The sequence below is a fragment of the Miscanthus floridulus genome, unplaced genomic scaffold, assembly GCF_019320115.1.
Source record: "Miscanthus floridulus cultivar M001 unplaced genomic scaffold, ASM1932011v1 fs_356_3, whole genome shotgun sequence".
NCBI classification, from domain to species: Eukaryota; Viridiplantae; Streptophyta; class Magnoliopsida; order Poales; family Poaceae; genus Miscanthus; species Miscanthus floridulus.
Window position 1 is genome coordinate 64,460 of NW_027096632.1, and position 14,124 is coordinate 78,583.

Genomic DNA, 14,124 nt, shown 5'->3' on the forward strand with positions numbered 1-14,124 from the left:
TTTGTAATGATTCAATTGTTGGCAACATATAAGTGAAGGCAATTTTTGAGCAATGGCTGGGGATTTTTCTCTGAATACTTAAGTGGCATGTTTCAGCGCATTGGAATAGTGATGTTGACTCTATATCTAAATTTCCTAAGATGACATTTGTTTGTTTTATATCAATTCACCAGTTTGTTCCTCGAACTCACTAAGGTCACGGTGGTTTGAAAGGTGAACCCAAGAGAGATTTGCCATTGGTTGAAGAGGAAGACAAAGAAACATGTCAAAGTTGTCATCGTTGAATACTCTAATTATTAGGGAATCAACTAAAATTCTGCTGGAGCATAACAGACATCGAGTTCTTGTGACATTCATCAAGTATTTGGTGCTGACCATAACAGACATCAAGTTCAGGGCCTACAATACATCAAGTTCAAGGCCTACAATACATAACGTTTAGGAGACAAAAGAAACTGTCGCATGGTGTTTAAGGCCTATAAGACATCAAGTTCAAGGCCTACAATACATAAAGTTCAAGGCCTACAATACATAAAGTTCAAGGCCTACAACAAATCACATGGTGTTTAAGAAGTCCTTCAGGCTTCTCACAACACTAGCTGCTGGAGCAGCAGCTTTTTTTTGCTGCTTCTTTTTCTTAGGTGTCTTCTTCTTAGGAGTTTTCTTCTTCTTGGGTGCACCCTTCTTCTTAGGTGTTGTCTTCTTCTTCTTCATTTGTGAAGGTTCAGCACTGTCATCATCTTCCAACTGTTGCCTTTTTCTACAGATGCACACTATGATTACCAAAAACTAGGGAATGTCACAAGAATTGGAAAGAGGCATACAAATCATTTTACCTTTTTTCCTTTGAATTCAGTCCAACTTCACCATCTTCTCCTAGCTCTGGTTGTTTGCAAGTCTTAGAGAAGTGCTCAAAATCTCCACACCTTTTACACCTAACCTTCTTCTTGGTAGCATTTTTCTCAAGGCTTCCTCTAATTCTCACCACTCTTGGCCTACCTGCAGCTCTACCTAGCAGAGGAGGGAGAACTTTGAAGCCTAGGTCAACCTGTGGGCACTATGACCTGTCTAGCAATGGCTCAACTCTAGAAGCATATGCATCCCTGAATCTCTAAACAGAGTAGTACTCATGCACAAAATCTGCTATTTTAATTCCTCTGTTGGAAAGAATCCATGCCAAGGCATGCTTGCATGGTTTTCCTATGATTTGCCACCCCCTACATGAACAAGAGTGACCTTGCAGGTCAACCATGTGCCTCTTGTGGTTGTTCTAGTCATCTATAAGTGTTACTTTAGCTATGCCTTCATCACTTCTTGCAACCTTCACAACTTTGAGGTTTTTGCTTATAGTATTCAGGTCTTTGATGACATTGGGCAGTATACCATCCTGCATATCCTTACCAATTTGCCTTCTTAAGTACCTCTTTTCCATTATGAGTTCCCTAATCCCATCTACAAGTTCATGCAGTAGAAGTTCTTTCAACTTCTTTATCTGAGCATTGAAACTCTTAGAAACATTATTGGTCAAATAGTCACATTTACTTAGCTCTGAAAATCCACACCTGTACCATATCAAATTGTGATGTTGCTGAAGAAAGTCAATGGCATCTGGGGCAAAATCTGCTATCTTCTGCATGTGCCACCTGAACAGCCCTTCTATGTAACTCCTTGCAGCAGGGTATAGGTGGTCAATAAACACATCTCCTTGATAGTGCTTCATAAAGTTGCTGTACATGTGCCTCATACACTCTCTGTACTCCACTTCAGGGAACACTGCACCCACAGCCTTCTCAAGTCCTTTACAAGCATCAGTACATATGACTAAACCTGTAGGTGATCCCACTGCTCTATGCAGCTGCTGCATGAACCACTTCCAATTGTCTTCTGTTTCAGAATCAAAAACACCATATGCCACATGGTATAACCAGTTGTGCCCATCCACAGAAGTTGCTGATGCCAACTGCCCTCTATATTTGCCATGCAATGCAGACGCATCTACACCTATAAATGGCCTACAACCAGCTAAGAAGCCATCAATACATGGCTTCAGGGCTACAAAATCCTCTTGAAGCGCTTCTTCTTCTTCCCTTCTAACTCTATCTCTACAATGCTTTCAGGAGAACTCATTTCTATCTGTGCTTTCCAATTGAACAATAGCTGAAAACTTTCTGAGTACTTCCCATGAACCTGTTGTAGGGCAACCTTCAAACCACACCATGCCTTGGAGTATTTCAGTTTAATGCCATAGTCTCCTTCTAGCTTTTCCTTTGCATCCTTGGCTCCTTTATTTGGGTTCTTCTTGACCCATTCCGCCAACCTATCTGCACACCAACCTTGACTAGCCACTTTTCCTCCCTCAGCTTGGTAGTGGGACAATTATGTTCTGCAGGCAATGTTTTAATCTACATAAGAAATTAAGATGAGTATCATATGTATAACTGAATAAGTTACAAACAGTAATAAAAGGACCACACCAACCTGTATTGTTTTATTATAAAAAATTCTAGATGCATGAATTCTCCATGGGCACCCTTCGGCAGCACAATGTGCAATGAATCTTCTTGGGTCAGTTTGCAACTTAGCTAACTCGAAACCTTTCTTGACAGCGTAATGTCGAATAGCTTTCCCGAATGTTACTATGTCAGGAATCTTTGGATTTTCAGGATCATGGAGGACATTTATTTCCTGGGGATCTGCATCATCAATTTCTGCCTCAAGAGGAGCACCTCCATCAGCAACAACATGATCAGCATTATCAACAGATGGTTGGGCACTGTCAATGTTGGCTGGGTGTGTAGGTGGTACTGAAATGTAGATGTGCTCATCATCAACCCCAACATACTCCTCTTCATTGTCAAACTGGCTAGCACTGTATACACCTAGATCTTTCGCCTAATGACCTGGATCTTGCATTTGGGGCAATCGATCCGTGGGAGACCACCAACCTGGCTAGCACTTGAACTAGCAGCTGTGGATGCCATCTCCGCTCAGCAGATGGGGCGGGGAAGGAGCAGCAGGAGTCGCGGTTGACGCCGGCGCCCTCGGTAGTCGTGGTCGCCGCCGCCGCGAGCAGTAGTCGCCGCCGCCGCCGATCGCGGTCGCCTCCGAGGCGGACTGCCTAGGGTTCGAGCGAGAGAGAGAGGAGGCGGTGGGGAATGGATGGATTGAGTCGATTGAGTCGATCCTGTCAAACCGGCGCGGTCGTATGGAGAATCTGGGGGCAACACGGTCTATACGAATGTACGTAACCCCTGTATACACCTACATATGGGCTAAACGTCGCGGCAAGTGTACATAATGATATTTTTCAGATTCCATAGTAATTATAATAACCCTCTTACAATAAACTAAATAGTAATAGTATTTCTAAGAAACATGAGAATTATAATGGCACCGATCCAATTAACCCGAAAAACAATGGCATCTCGATCTGTCCCTGGATCGAAGATGATTCGATCGAGAAGAGAATGCAGTGACACTTCTTGCACTTGCACATTTATTATTAGGCAAATGTTTAACTAGAATCCGTCGATCTGATGACTGACATATGGGGTCCCGTCCCGTACATGTAGTGTGTGCTGTGTAGGACTGCGTGGCATGCGCGTGCAGTGCTCCATGTTTGCAGAGCTTTTCGTGCACCCGAACGGGCCTACTACCTCCGTCTTGAAAAGAAGCGACGGCGATCGTGCTGGTTAAATTTTCTCAATTTTAATTAGATTTATAGAAAATATTGTAATATTTATATTTTTAAATAAATTTATTATAAAAATAAATTCAATGATCTACTTAATGGTAATACTTATGTACCATAAATATTAATATTTTGTTAAATATATTAGTCAAAGTTAAAGGCTCTGTTCGACTGTTTGTAAAGGCCCCGTTCGTTTCGCTGAAAAAATAAACCGAAACAATGTTTCAGTTGATTTGTTGTGAGAGATAAAATACTGTTCCGGCGTAAAAAATAAGCTGAAAAGTACAGATTATAAGACAAGTGAACAGGGCCAAAGCCGCTTGTGCTGATTTGTACGGTTGATTTGTTGGGAGAGAAAAATACTGTACCATGGCTTATAAGCCGGCTTATAATGGCAGCTAAACACTCCCAAAAGTTGTTGACTTTTTGGAAAACAGGAATGACTCTTTTTTAGGGACAGATGGAGTAGATATGAACCTGTACGCATCGAGAGTTACAATTAACTTGATCTCTGAGTTTGACAAAGTTGCATTGGTGCCGTTTTGTCGACAAATTGAGCTATAGCGTGCATCCACACATGCATATACATGCCGACAACAAAATGTACTGCTTTTGCAACATTTCTCGACAGTTTCTTTGCAAGTGGCCGACGGTTAGTAATTTTGTCTCTCAACTATCTGAGGGTCCTTTTAGGCCCCGTTTGGTTCTTAAGAGTTTTTTCAAAATCCGGATAAAAAATATCAGAATCTCACAATCCCCTCCAAACATGTTAGGATTTTACGGGATTTTATCACACATGCACAAATCCAAGAAACCTATTCTTATTTAGAATCCGGATTCTAAAATCCCATCCAAACGGGACTTTAGTCAAGCTAATCGAGATACTTCCTAAGACTTATTGGAGTATTATTTAGAGGCCGTGTGAATCCCAGCCGCTAGTAGCAGCTAAAATTAGCACTAGTGTGATCCAAAAACCATAGCTGATCGTCCAGCTAATATCTCAAAATAAACTACATAGCTAAGAACGAAGCTATTAACTGTCTTACCCAAGTTTAATACTACTAACTATAGCTAGGTAATCCAAACGGAGCTAATAGCCCCACTAATGAAAAACTATATATTAGCTAGCTTTTTTCTTCTAGTAACTGACAATAAGCAGTATGGATCCCGACAATCTCTTACTAAGTGACCCAACTATTTTCACACTCGGGGTTGTCCAAATGGCACTACAACACTCTTTATTCACTTGAGAAAAAAATGTGAAAAAGACCAACATCCATGCTTACTATTTGTCATAACTCCAACTCTAAGCCGATCCATGTAGGATTATTGTCTGAGTTTGTGAAATAAATAAAATGTGTCAAAGTAGTGTTTAATCCAAAACAACAGCATAGTTGCTCATCAAATACCATTGATGTGAGAGAATAGTTAAATATATAGCCAAACATATGTACCAGAGCCACCGCCGCCTCCTATCGCCGTCGCTTTGATCACAATGGCCCTCCTCATGTTGCTTCTGTTTTTGCAGGGTAGATGCGACTGGGCGGGATGATCGAGTTCCCCATTTGCATCTATGTGTTAACGACTCACTGGATCCCGATCTTAGCTGCGGTCGGGCAGATATTTAGGCATCCAGATCCAACATTGTCCCTTGATTATATTCGACGATGAGGCGGCCGATGTTCTTTCAATGTGCCAAATGTGTCATAGGAAGTTCCTGTGGCGTTGGATCATGCGGCGTTTTCAAGTTTTGGTGCTTGTCGTTAAGGATGATCGAAGGGTTTGTGCTCCTTTGGATATCTTCGGCGTTATTGAGTTCCAACGGGTTGAATTCAGATAGTCATCAACATGATTTAGAGGTGAAGGCTGTTATTAAGGGGGCTCTGGATATACTCTAGCGTATATTTCTTTGTCTCCAGAGACTTGCTAAACACGGATGTAACTGTGCTATCTTATTAATAGAATCCCTTCCCGCAAAAAAATATCTTTGATTTGCCCGTAGCTGCAGCTAAAAATAATCAGAGCAACAATTCAATAAAAAACACTACAAAAACATTGAGGCCCTGTTTGGTTGAGCTGTGGCTGTGGGAAAAAGCTGCTATGGGCTGTGAGGCCCTGTTTGGTTGGGCTTTTGGCTTTGGTTTTTGGCCCCAAAAGCCAAAAGCCCAACCAAAGGGGCTGCTTTTGGAGGGTGCTTTTTCAGAAGCAGCTGCTTTTCCGTAGTTCATTTTTGAAAGCTGGTTTGACCCTGCTTTTGGCTTTTGGCTTTCTGCTTTTCGAAATTGGTGGAATAAAAAGCTCTTCCATAGTTGTTTCAAGAGAGATAAAGATAAAATGTATATTTTATACTTGTTTAACCAAACAGCTTTCAGCTTTTCTACAGCTCACAGCCCACAGCAGCTTTTCCACAGCTCACAGCCCACAGCAGCTTTTTCCCATAGCCACAGCTCAACCAAACAGGGCCGTAGAAAAGCTGAAAGCTGTTTAGTTAAACAAGTATAAAATATACCTTTTATCTTTATCTCTCTTGAAACAACTATGGAAGAGCTTTTTATTCCACCAATTTCGAAAAGCAGAAAGCCAAAAGCCAAAAGCAGGATCAAACCAGCTTTCAAAAATGAACTACGGAAAAGCAGCTGCTTCTCCAAAAGCACCCTCCAAAAACAGCCCCTTTGGTTGGGCTTTTGGCTTTTGGGGTCAAAAGCCAAAGCCAAAAGCCCAACCAAACATAGCCTGAATATGTTGTACCAGATCTTTGCCTTTCATCTCATCTTGATCGTCTCTAGTGCTATGGCTGGGCCGTTGGCACATATTGAGGTCAAACTGAGGGGATCGATCTTTGAATAATATATGCTAGTAATAACGACCTTTCCATAAAACTAAGCCGATCGAGCTGATGTGGCTAGCATGGCATTATATTGCTTAGCTAGCTAGAACTACTTCCAGTCAAGTTACGTGCTCGACCGGTTTAGTTTATCTACTAGGCTCAGCTTTTATGCGTATCGATCATAGCTACAGATCGATCGATCGACCTACGTACAACTGCAACTAGCTTCTGCATACTCTACCTCTACACACGCTGCTAGAGGAAGCAGAAGTACACCGTGTACACCTAGCTGTGCAGTGGGATCCAATGCTTTCAGTGACGCCGCCACTGTATCCGTTCAACACTGTTTATTTAGGTCCCTACGCCACTGCCAAAAGACGTTAGCGGCCACTTGGCAATTTAGCCCTTGTTTAGTTTCACCTAAATTTTTAAAAAGTTGCTACAGTACCTGTCATATCGAATGTTTGCGGCCTATGCATGGAGCATTAAATGTAGACGAAAAGAAAAACTAATTGCACAGTTTGGTGGGAAATTACGAGACGAACGTTTTGAGCCTAATTAGTCCATGTTTGAACACTATTTGCTAAATAAAAACGAACATGCTACAGTAGCCCTAAAATCCAAATTCCTACAGCTAAACAAGGGCTCGCCTTGTTGCTTCGAGACTAGATAGCTTTATTTGGATCTCGCTCCACAAGGGGGCTCCCTACCAAGAGGCAGGACCACCACAGATATCGAGCTCCTACAAACCACAAACCTCTCACTCACTCGCGCCTCATGTTCACATATGGGCCATACTTGATAAACAGTTAAATGCCAGATATATTAAGGGCGCGTTTAGATGCAATTTTTTTGGGTTTTAGCTACTGTAGCAGTTTCGTTTGTATTTGACAATTAGTGTCTAATTATGGACTAATTAGGTTCGAAAGTTTCGTCTCGCGATTTCTCACCCAACTGTGCAATTAGTTTTTTTTTCGTCTATATTTAGTACTCCATGCATGTGCCGCAAGATTCGATGTGATAGATACTGCGAAAAAAAATTTACGAACTAAACAGGCCCGCCAAAACACAAAAACTGAAGAAGGAAACAACCACTTATGCTGTCGTGCGTGGAACCCCTAAGCCAGCTGTATATGCAACATTTTCTCCGTACTCTATCATTTCAAGTTGCATATTAAGCGCCTTCGGTTAGCGTAAACAACACTAAACACAAGTGCTCGTGGCTAAGATTTGAGTTCCCCTGCCCTCTCAAAGAAAGAAAATTAAGAAAGATTTGAGCTCCTTCCGAGCGCGTCCGGGACGATAGAAAAGCTTGGGGACGCGTGAGACGCATGTGGAGCTCGCACATGGCTCGAATTAAATGAGACTGATGACGGGGGTTAGCCAGAGGAAGAAGATAGCGACGACGAACCTTTGCTTCGGTTGAGAGGCATTTCGGTTCCATTCCATGGAATCCCCTCCCGAATTTCTGCTCCTTGGAGTGAGCAATCCTACGCGTTCGTCACCTCCCAAATCTTTGTTGGACTCCCGCGCGGACACGGCCGATTTTCTAGAGGAAATTCTCTCGGCGGCCTATGTAAGGCCCAAGTTGTCAGAAAAGCACCAAAGTTAAATGGGGCCGAACGAATTCTCTTGCGGGCTCTATCGGAATGGGCCACTAGGTGGCCGCTGTTTTCTCGCAGGTAAACGGGCATGAAGGCGGGCCCTGGCCCGTGGTCTCTTCCTCGCGGTGGGCGCCGCCACCACGACGCGTGTTGGTGTTGGGACGGACCGAACACTCACCACCCGCTCCCAGTCGCGTCGCCATCCGCCGCTCCGCAGCTCACGTGAAAAGCAGCGCAGGCGCAACCGCAACGCGAGGCTGAAAAAAGGCGGAGAAACTGCTTGAACTGGAAGCGACCCTAGTCCAAAACCACCGCACCGAGCCCCGCCGCGCCGCGCCGCGCCACCTCCGCGCCTCGCACTCCTCTCTTCTCCCCCCGCCGGCGTCGAGCCCGAAGCGAAGGCGAGCATGCATCACGACCCCAACCCCTTCGACGAGGGCAGCGCCGACGACAACCCCTTCTCCGTGAGCCCAAAACCCTTTCCCCCTCATTCGGAAATTTTGCTGCCTACCTAGGTGGTTTGGTAGGTCTGGAGATTTTAGGCGAGTATCTAATCAACTGTCGCTGTTGCGTCCTAGAATGGAGGAGGTGGAGGCGGCAAGCAGCAGTACGGGTTCCGGCCGACTGAGCCCGTCGGGTTCGGCGGCGCCGGCAGGGGCGACGCCGTCGTCGACGTCCCGCTCGAGACCATGGGGGTAATAAGGCGCTTCATCCACACGCTGCTCCCCCTTTTTCCTCAGTTGCTATTCGTGGGTTAATCCCAGTGTTTTGGGGCCGGTGTCGGCGCGCAATGCAGGACTCGAAGAGCAAGGCGAGGGAGTTCTCGTCGTGGGAATCAGATCTGAAGCGGCGAGAGGCGGTGGGTTTTTTTTGTCCTCCATTTCCACTTTCGAACTTTTAGTTGGCTGTTTGATCGGTGGTGTTCTCATGGCTTCTGTTTTGTGGCTGTAGGATATCAAGAGGAGGGAGGAGGCGCTGAAGAATGGTGCGTCACTATTTTTTTTCTTTCTAGTGTCAGACTGTCAGTGGTGTTTGAGTTGTCACTTGTTTCAGCTTAAATATGATCGTTGGCATTTCCCCCCATTTTGCTTGGTGCAGCTGGCGTGCCGATGGAGGAGAAGAACTGGCCACCATTCTTCCCCATCATCCACCATGACATTGCCAATGAGATACCAGCCAATGTGCAGAAGTTGCAGTATCTTGCATTTGCAAGCTGGCTTGGTATGTTGGCATGGACCATTTTGTTGCACTGTGATTATTAGTAACAAGTCATTTTCTTATCTAGGTGGGGTTGCAGAAGCAGGCAATTAGGGGTACAAGTCTACTAGATATGGTGTATTTGAAAGGTGGCTAGCAGTGATTGTTCATGCTTTTGATTTGTGTTAATATAAAATTGCAGGAATTGTGCTTTGCCTGTCCTGGAACTTCATTGCTGTCATAGTCTGCTGGATCAAGGAGGGAGGTGGGTTTCATGGTTGTCTGTAAATGCTGGTGTACTCTATACATTGCACTTGCATTAAATAGTTGGCATATCTTATGCTTGCAGATTCAAAGTTGTTTTTCCTTGCAACAATCTATGCTTTGCTTGGAATTCCTCTGTCATATTTGATATGGTATAGGCCACTCTACCGTGCAATGAGGTATGCCGTGATCATTTTTGGAACTCCTTAATATGGATAAATTTCGCGTTGTAGTACATTTTATATGAGCCCATTGTAGAGCGTTTTCCATCAGTGCATATTGCAATTGCATAAATTAATATGTGCCCATCCTAGAGTCTTTTGCATCAGTGCATATTGCAAAGCAAGTTCTTGTGTAAATATAGTATATGCGGACTTGGGAAGTGTTCCATCAGTGCGTATTGCAACGCAAGTTCTTGTGTAAATATAGTATATGCGAACTTGGGAAGTGTAGTGACTATTTTCATGTACCAATTAGTGAGGCACGGTATATTTGTCCCTATTATATTTAGGCACCAATCATTGATGTGGCTCGAATTCTAGTATAAGATTGTTAAGTGGAACTTAACTATAGTTATGATATACATTTCTGGAACCAAGATGCTTATATTTATAAGTCTTTGCTTTGCTGCATGATGCTTTGTATTTGACACTCTCATTAACTTGTTAAACAGGACTAACAGTGCTTTCAGTTTTGGATGGTTTTTCCTGTGTTACCTGGTAAGATCTAATTTGCAAGTTTATTTTGCATGATTAACATTTCAGTTCAACTACTTTAGTAGTTGTCACTTTTCATTTAGCACAGATGAGGTCATTTTTTGCAATTATGTCTGGTGCAGATCCACATTGGTTTTTGCATAATTGCTGCCATTGCTCCACCAATTGTATTTCATGGGAAATCATTAACGTAAGTTTGCCACTCCTTTTATCTAAAGTAATCAAAGGCATCAGTAGTTATGGGCTTGGGTGGGTAAGCGCCATTGCATAGATAGCCAGTGATGGTGGCTGCTGGGAAAGGAGAAATCAATAAATCATAGATTGGGATCACAGATTTCGGAGGAGAAACTAGGTTGATTCTTGCTTGATCATAACCCGTAGATGACTAACCCTTTTATATGGATTTCTATCTTCATAATAAACAATGTCACTATGGATTGCAAGAGATAATTCCCTAAATTTTCAGATATAGGGTTCCAAACAAACAACAATTAATGATAATTGGACGTGTGTGTGCCGCCTTGTTGGATGGCTGCCCATGGCCATATTATGAGTATAGTTAGTTTCAATTACTTGGTGCTTATAGTTGAGAATTTTCTGTGAAAGGTCAGAAATAAGTTCTTCCATATTCCTATGCAAGCTCTGAATCTGAAATAACTCAGTTAGCTGATTAATTTTATGCTCGTTTAAAAGAATATGGCTGGCCATGTGCCAGTTCAATGTCTCAAATTTAGCAGCTGAACTGTTCATTGCTATATGCTTTATTGGGTCTGTAAATATGCTCTTAAACGTATTGGCTTGGGTGGATGGTGTGAAAATGTTATTCATAGCTGACCTATTTTTTAACATCAATGTATTATGCTTAGTCTGATGCAGAACTTTTTTTTTAAAATTCTTGTTAGTGGTATTCTGGCTGCGATTGACACCTTCTCTGAGCATGTGATAATTGGGGTAAGCTGAGTGGTGGACACACTTTTCGTGCCTTTTTCAATGCATCAGATACGTGATGTCTCCCAAATCTTGGGGCGATAATAAGAATCAATACTTCCCTGTTGCAGATCTTTTACTTTGTGGGGTTTGCACTGTTTTGTCTGGAGACACTGCTGAGCATTGGGGTTCTTCAGGTATGAAAGTTTTTTCCCCTCAACAGTCATCGATTTGCTACCTTGACATTTCAATGTTTCTGCAAACTAGTGGATGTTCCATTGTGTAACAACATACTAGATGAGCAGTCCTTTTTTGGTATTAAAGTCTGAAGTTCGCATTGATATAAACATTTTATGGACGTTAGTGTTAGGAAAAAGTCTACATACACCCTAAGATATCCCTAGGGTGCTTACTTCACCCCCTCAACCTATAAACCGTGGTATTCCACACACTAAACTATGCAATACCATTTGAATGACCACCTGAGGTGGTTTTGCCAGTGGCATGCCGTGAGGCCTGGGCCACTTGTCAGGGTGCAACTGATGTGCTTTAGTTGTCCCTGCATCAACCCTTGCCAGCTCTCCTCCACGTATGTTGCTGCCGCTCATCCCTCCCTCGCTTTGCTCCATGCCAGTCGCTGTAGCGATTTTTTGGCCACCACATGATGCCCCTACGCCAATAGAGCTACTCACCCTATCCCGTTCCACTTCTCTGTGCCGTCCACATGGTGGACCTGCACGAACAGCCTCGGACCAGTGCTGGGCCTTGACCCCACGGAAGGAGGTGGGCCATTGTTGGGTGGGTGGGTGGGGGGGGGGGGGGGGGGGGGGGGGGGGGGCTTGCCTTAGAGGTGGCGTCAATTGGCAGAGAGGGATGTAATAGCGGCAGTCCCTGCTACCAAATTTGCAGGATGTTCTGGACTTGGCCCGCGTTCAGGGGTCAAGGAGGCTGACCTCTCCCAGGAATTGATGACATCCGTTGAGTAAAATAGTCTAGTGTGCAAGATACCTGTTTTGTCAGGGGATTATGTAGACTTTTTCCTTAATGTACAGTTGAGTAAAATATGTTTGCCTTAGAAGAATACGGTGGGGGTGCTTCATTGAGAAACATAACTGTTACCAATTTTTTAATGTCTGATTTGGCAAATGATTTATTTGGTTGTCTTGCTATTTTATTTAGTTTGTCATTTGGATGAACAAATACAGTTTTCTTAATATGTAGGGACTCAGCATAAGAATTGGTCTTACAATTTTGTTGCATCCGATATAACACCATTATGTATGGTGTGATGTTTGTCTACTTTTTTTGTTTCTACATTGCTCCATGTTTCAGATGACCTTTCTTGAAGTATTTCTTAATAATAATACATAATTCTAAAGCATAACATTGCTATCTGTGTCTTGATGTTTGCAGAAAGTGTACATGTACTTCAGAGGGAACAAGTGAAGCCAGTCATGATGGAGAATTACATTTCTTGAGAAAATGGGGAGTTACTTGTGGCTACGTAGCACATGTTCACTCGATGGTTTTGTGCATACCTGTCAGTACACCTTGAGTCTTCTTTTCTTATGTCAGTGGCGCTGAGAATTGCTTTTTAAGATGGCATGGAAGTAGGAGGGTAGCTCTTCAGAAACAGTAGTGTAATGGTCAATTTATGGAGTACAAGGCAATATTTGGTATATGCTTAGTATATGCTATCGTTCCTGCCAATTTAGTCGAAAGTTTGGTATGAGAACCGTTCGTCTTTTCCCAGCTTTCATTGCACTCGAGGCGCTATGGCTGTTGAAACATTAGCCTCGCGTCCATGTGGTTTGGTTTGGTCCTTTGCGGTCGGTCGAATACCTTGGGCTTTCTCTCGTTGAACATGCAGTTGTGCTGCTGGTACAAGACGTATAAATTTCTAGTCCATTTCAACCAGCTATAGTTGAGACTTGAAAGACAAATTTGTCAACCTGATTATTCATCTAGCTGTCATTGACTACAGTTATATGCATAGCCCTGTGGTCCTAAGAATTGATCATTACCCATTCAAGCAGTGACATTTTTGTCATATGTGGCTGTGGGGAGTAACTAAGCACTTTTCTTTATATATATACTCCTTTTGTCCCAAAATAGCTGCTCATATAATTTTTAGAGCTTATTTTTAAAATTGTAACTAGATATAGAAAATATTATCAACATTTGCATCTCCTAATGTGTTTATTAGAAAAAACATGTTTCACTATTAATGTAACGATATTTATTACACATTATAAATGCCGGGTATTAGTATTAGGGATATCTGGAAGAAGGAAGGTTATGGTCACGAACGCTAACTCGTCCGGATGGTTAAGAGCGTATTTTGGTTTTATCCGCCCCCGAGGGTGCGGGCTTCGTGTCGTTTGACCTCGACGGCGTGGGCTCCGTCACGCCTAACCCCGAGGGCGTGGGCTCCGTCTCGCCAGACCCCTTGGGCGTGGGCTCCGTCACGTCCGACCTCGAGGGCGCGGGCTCCGTCTCGCCAGATCCCGAGGGCACGGGCTCCGTCTCGCTAGACCTCTCGGGCGCGGACTTCGCCTCGCCAGACCCCTCGAAGGGGGATTTTGCCTCGCCCGACAGGGGTCCGTACCACCTTCAACCACTACGGGTCTAAGAGTACGAATCCAGGGTCAAACTTCTGACACCAGAAAGGGAGTAGGTGCGTCTTGACGTGACCTATGGCCATGACGGGCTATACATGAGGACTCACGTCACCAACAGTGTTGGTTGTGCGGCACCCTATTGAGAGTTTGGCGTGTGAAGCCAATTAGCGCGTGAACCTCCAAGTGAGTGAATCGCCACAACGAGGACTAGCTTGCCGACAAGCAAATGAACCTCGGTAAAAAATCATTGTGTTCATCATTGATTCCGGGGTGATTG

At 43.6% G+C, this 14,124-nt stretch overlaps 1 protein-coding gene and 1 pseudogene across 1 annotated transcript; one reads left to right on the forward strand and one right to left on the reverse strand.

Annotated features, from left to right (window-relative positions):
* Positions 1–555: 555 nt before the first annotated feature.
* On the reverse strand, positions 556–2,981 carry LOC136531457 (uncharacterized; annotated as a pseudogene).
* A 5,384-nt stretch (positions 2,982–8,365) lies between these two features.
* On the forward strand, positions 8,366–13,169 carry LOC136531458 (secretory carrier-associated membrane protein 6-like). Its single transcript, XM_066524120.1, has 12 exons — positions 8,366–8,586; positions 8,701–8,817; positions 8,919–8,981; positions 9,074–9,107; positions 9,221–9,343; positions 9,522–9,584; positions 9,669–9,762; positions 10,257–10,302; positions 10,422–10,489; positions 11,202–11,250; positions 11,358–11,423; positions 12,640–13,169. Exons 1-12 carry the CDS (start codon positions 8,530–8,532, stop codon positions 12,670–12,672), a joined length of 813 nt encoding a protein of 270 aa, XP_066380217.1. The 5' UTR covers positions 8,366–8,529; the 3' UTR covers positions 12,673–13,169.
* The last annotated feature ends 955 nt before the right edge of the window (positions 13,170–14,124 follow it).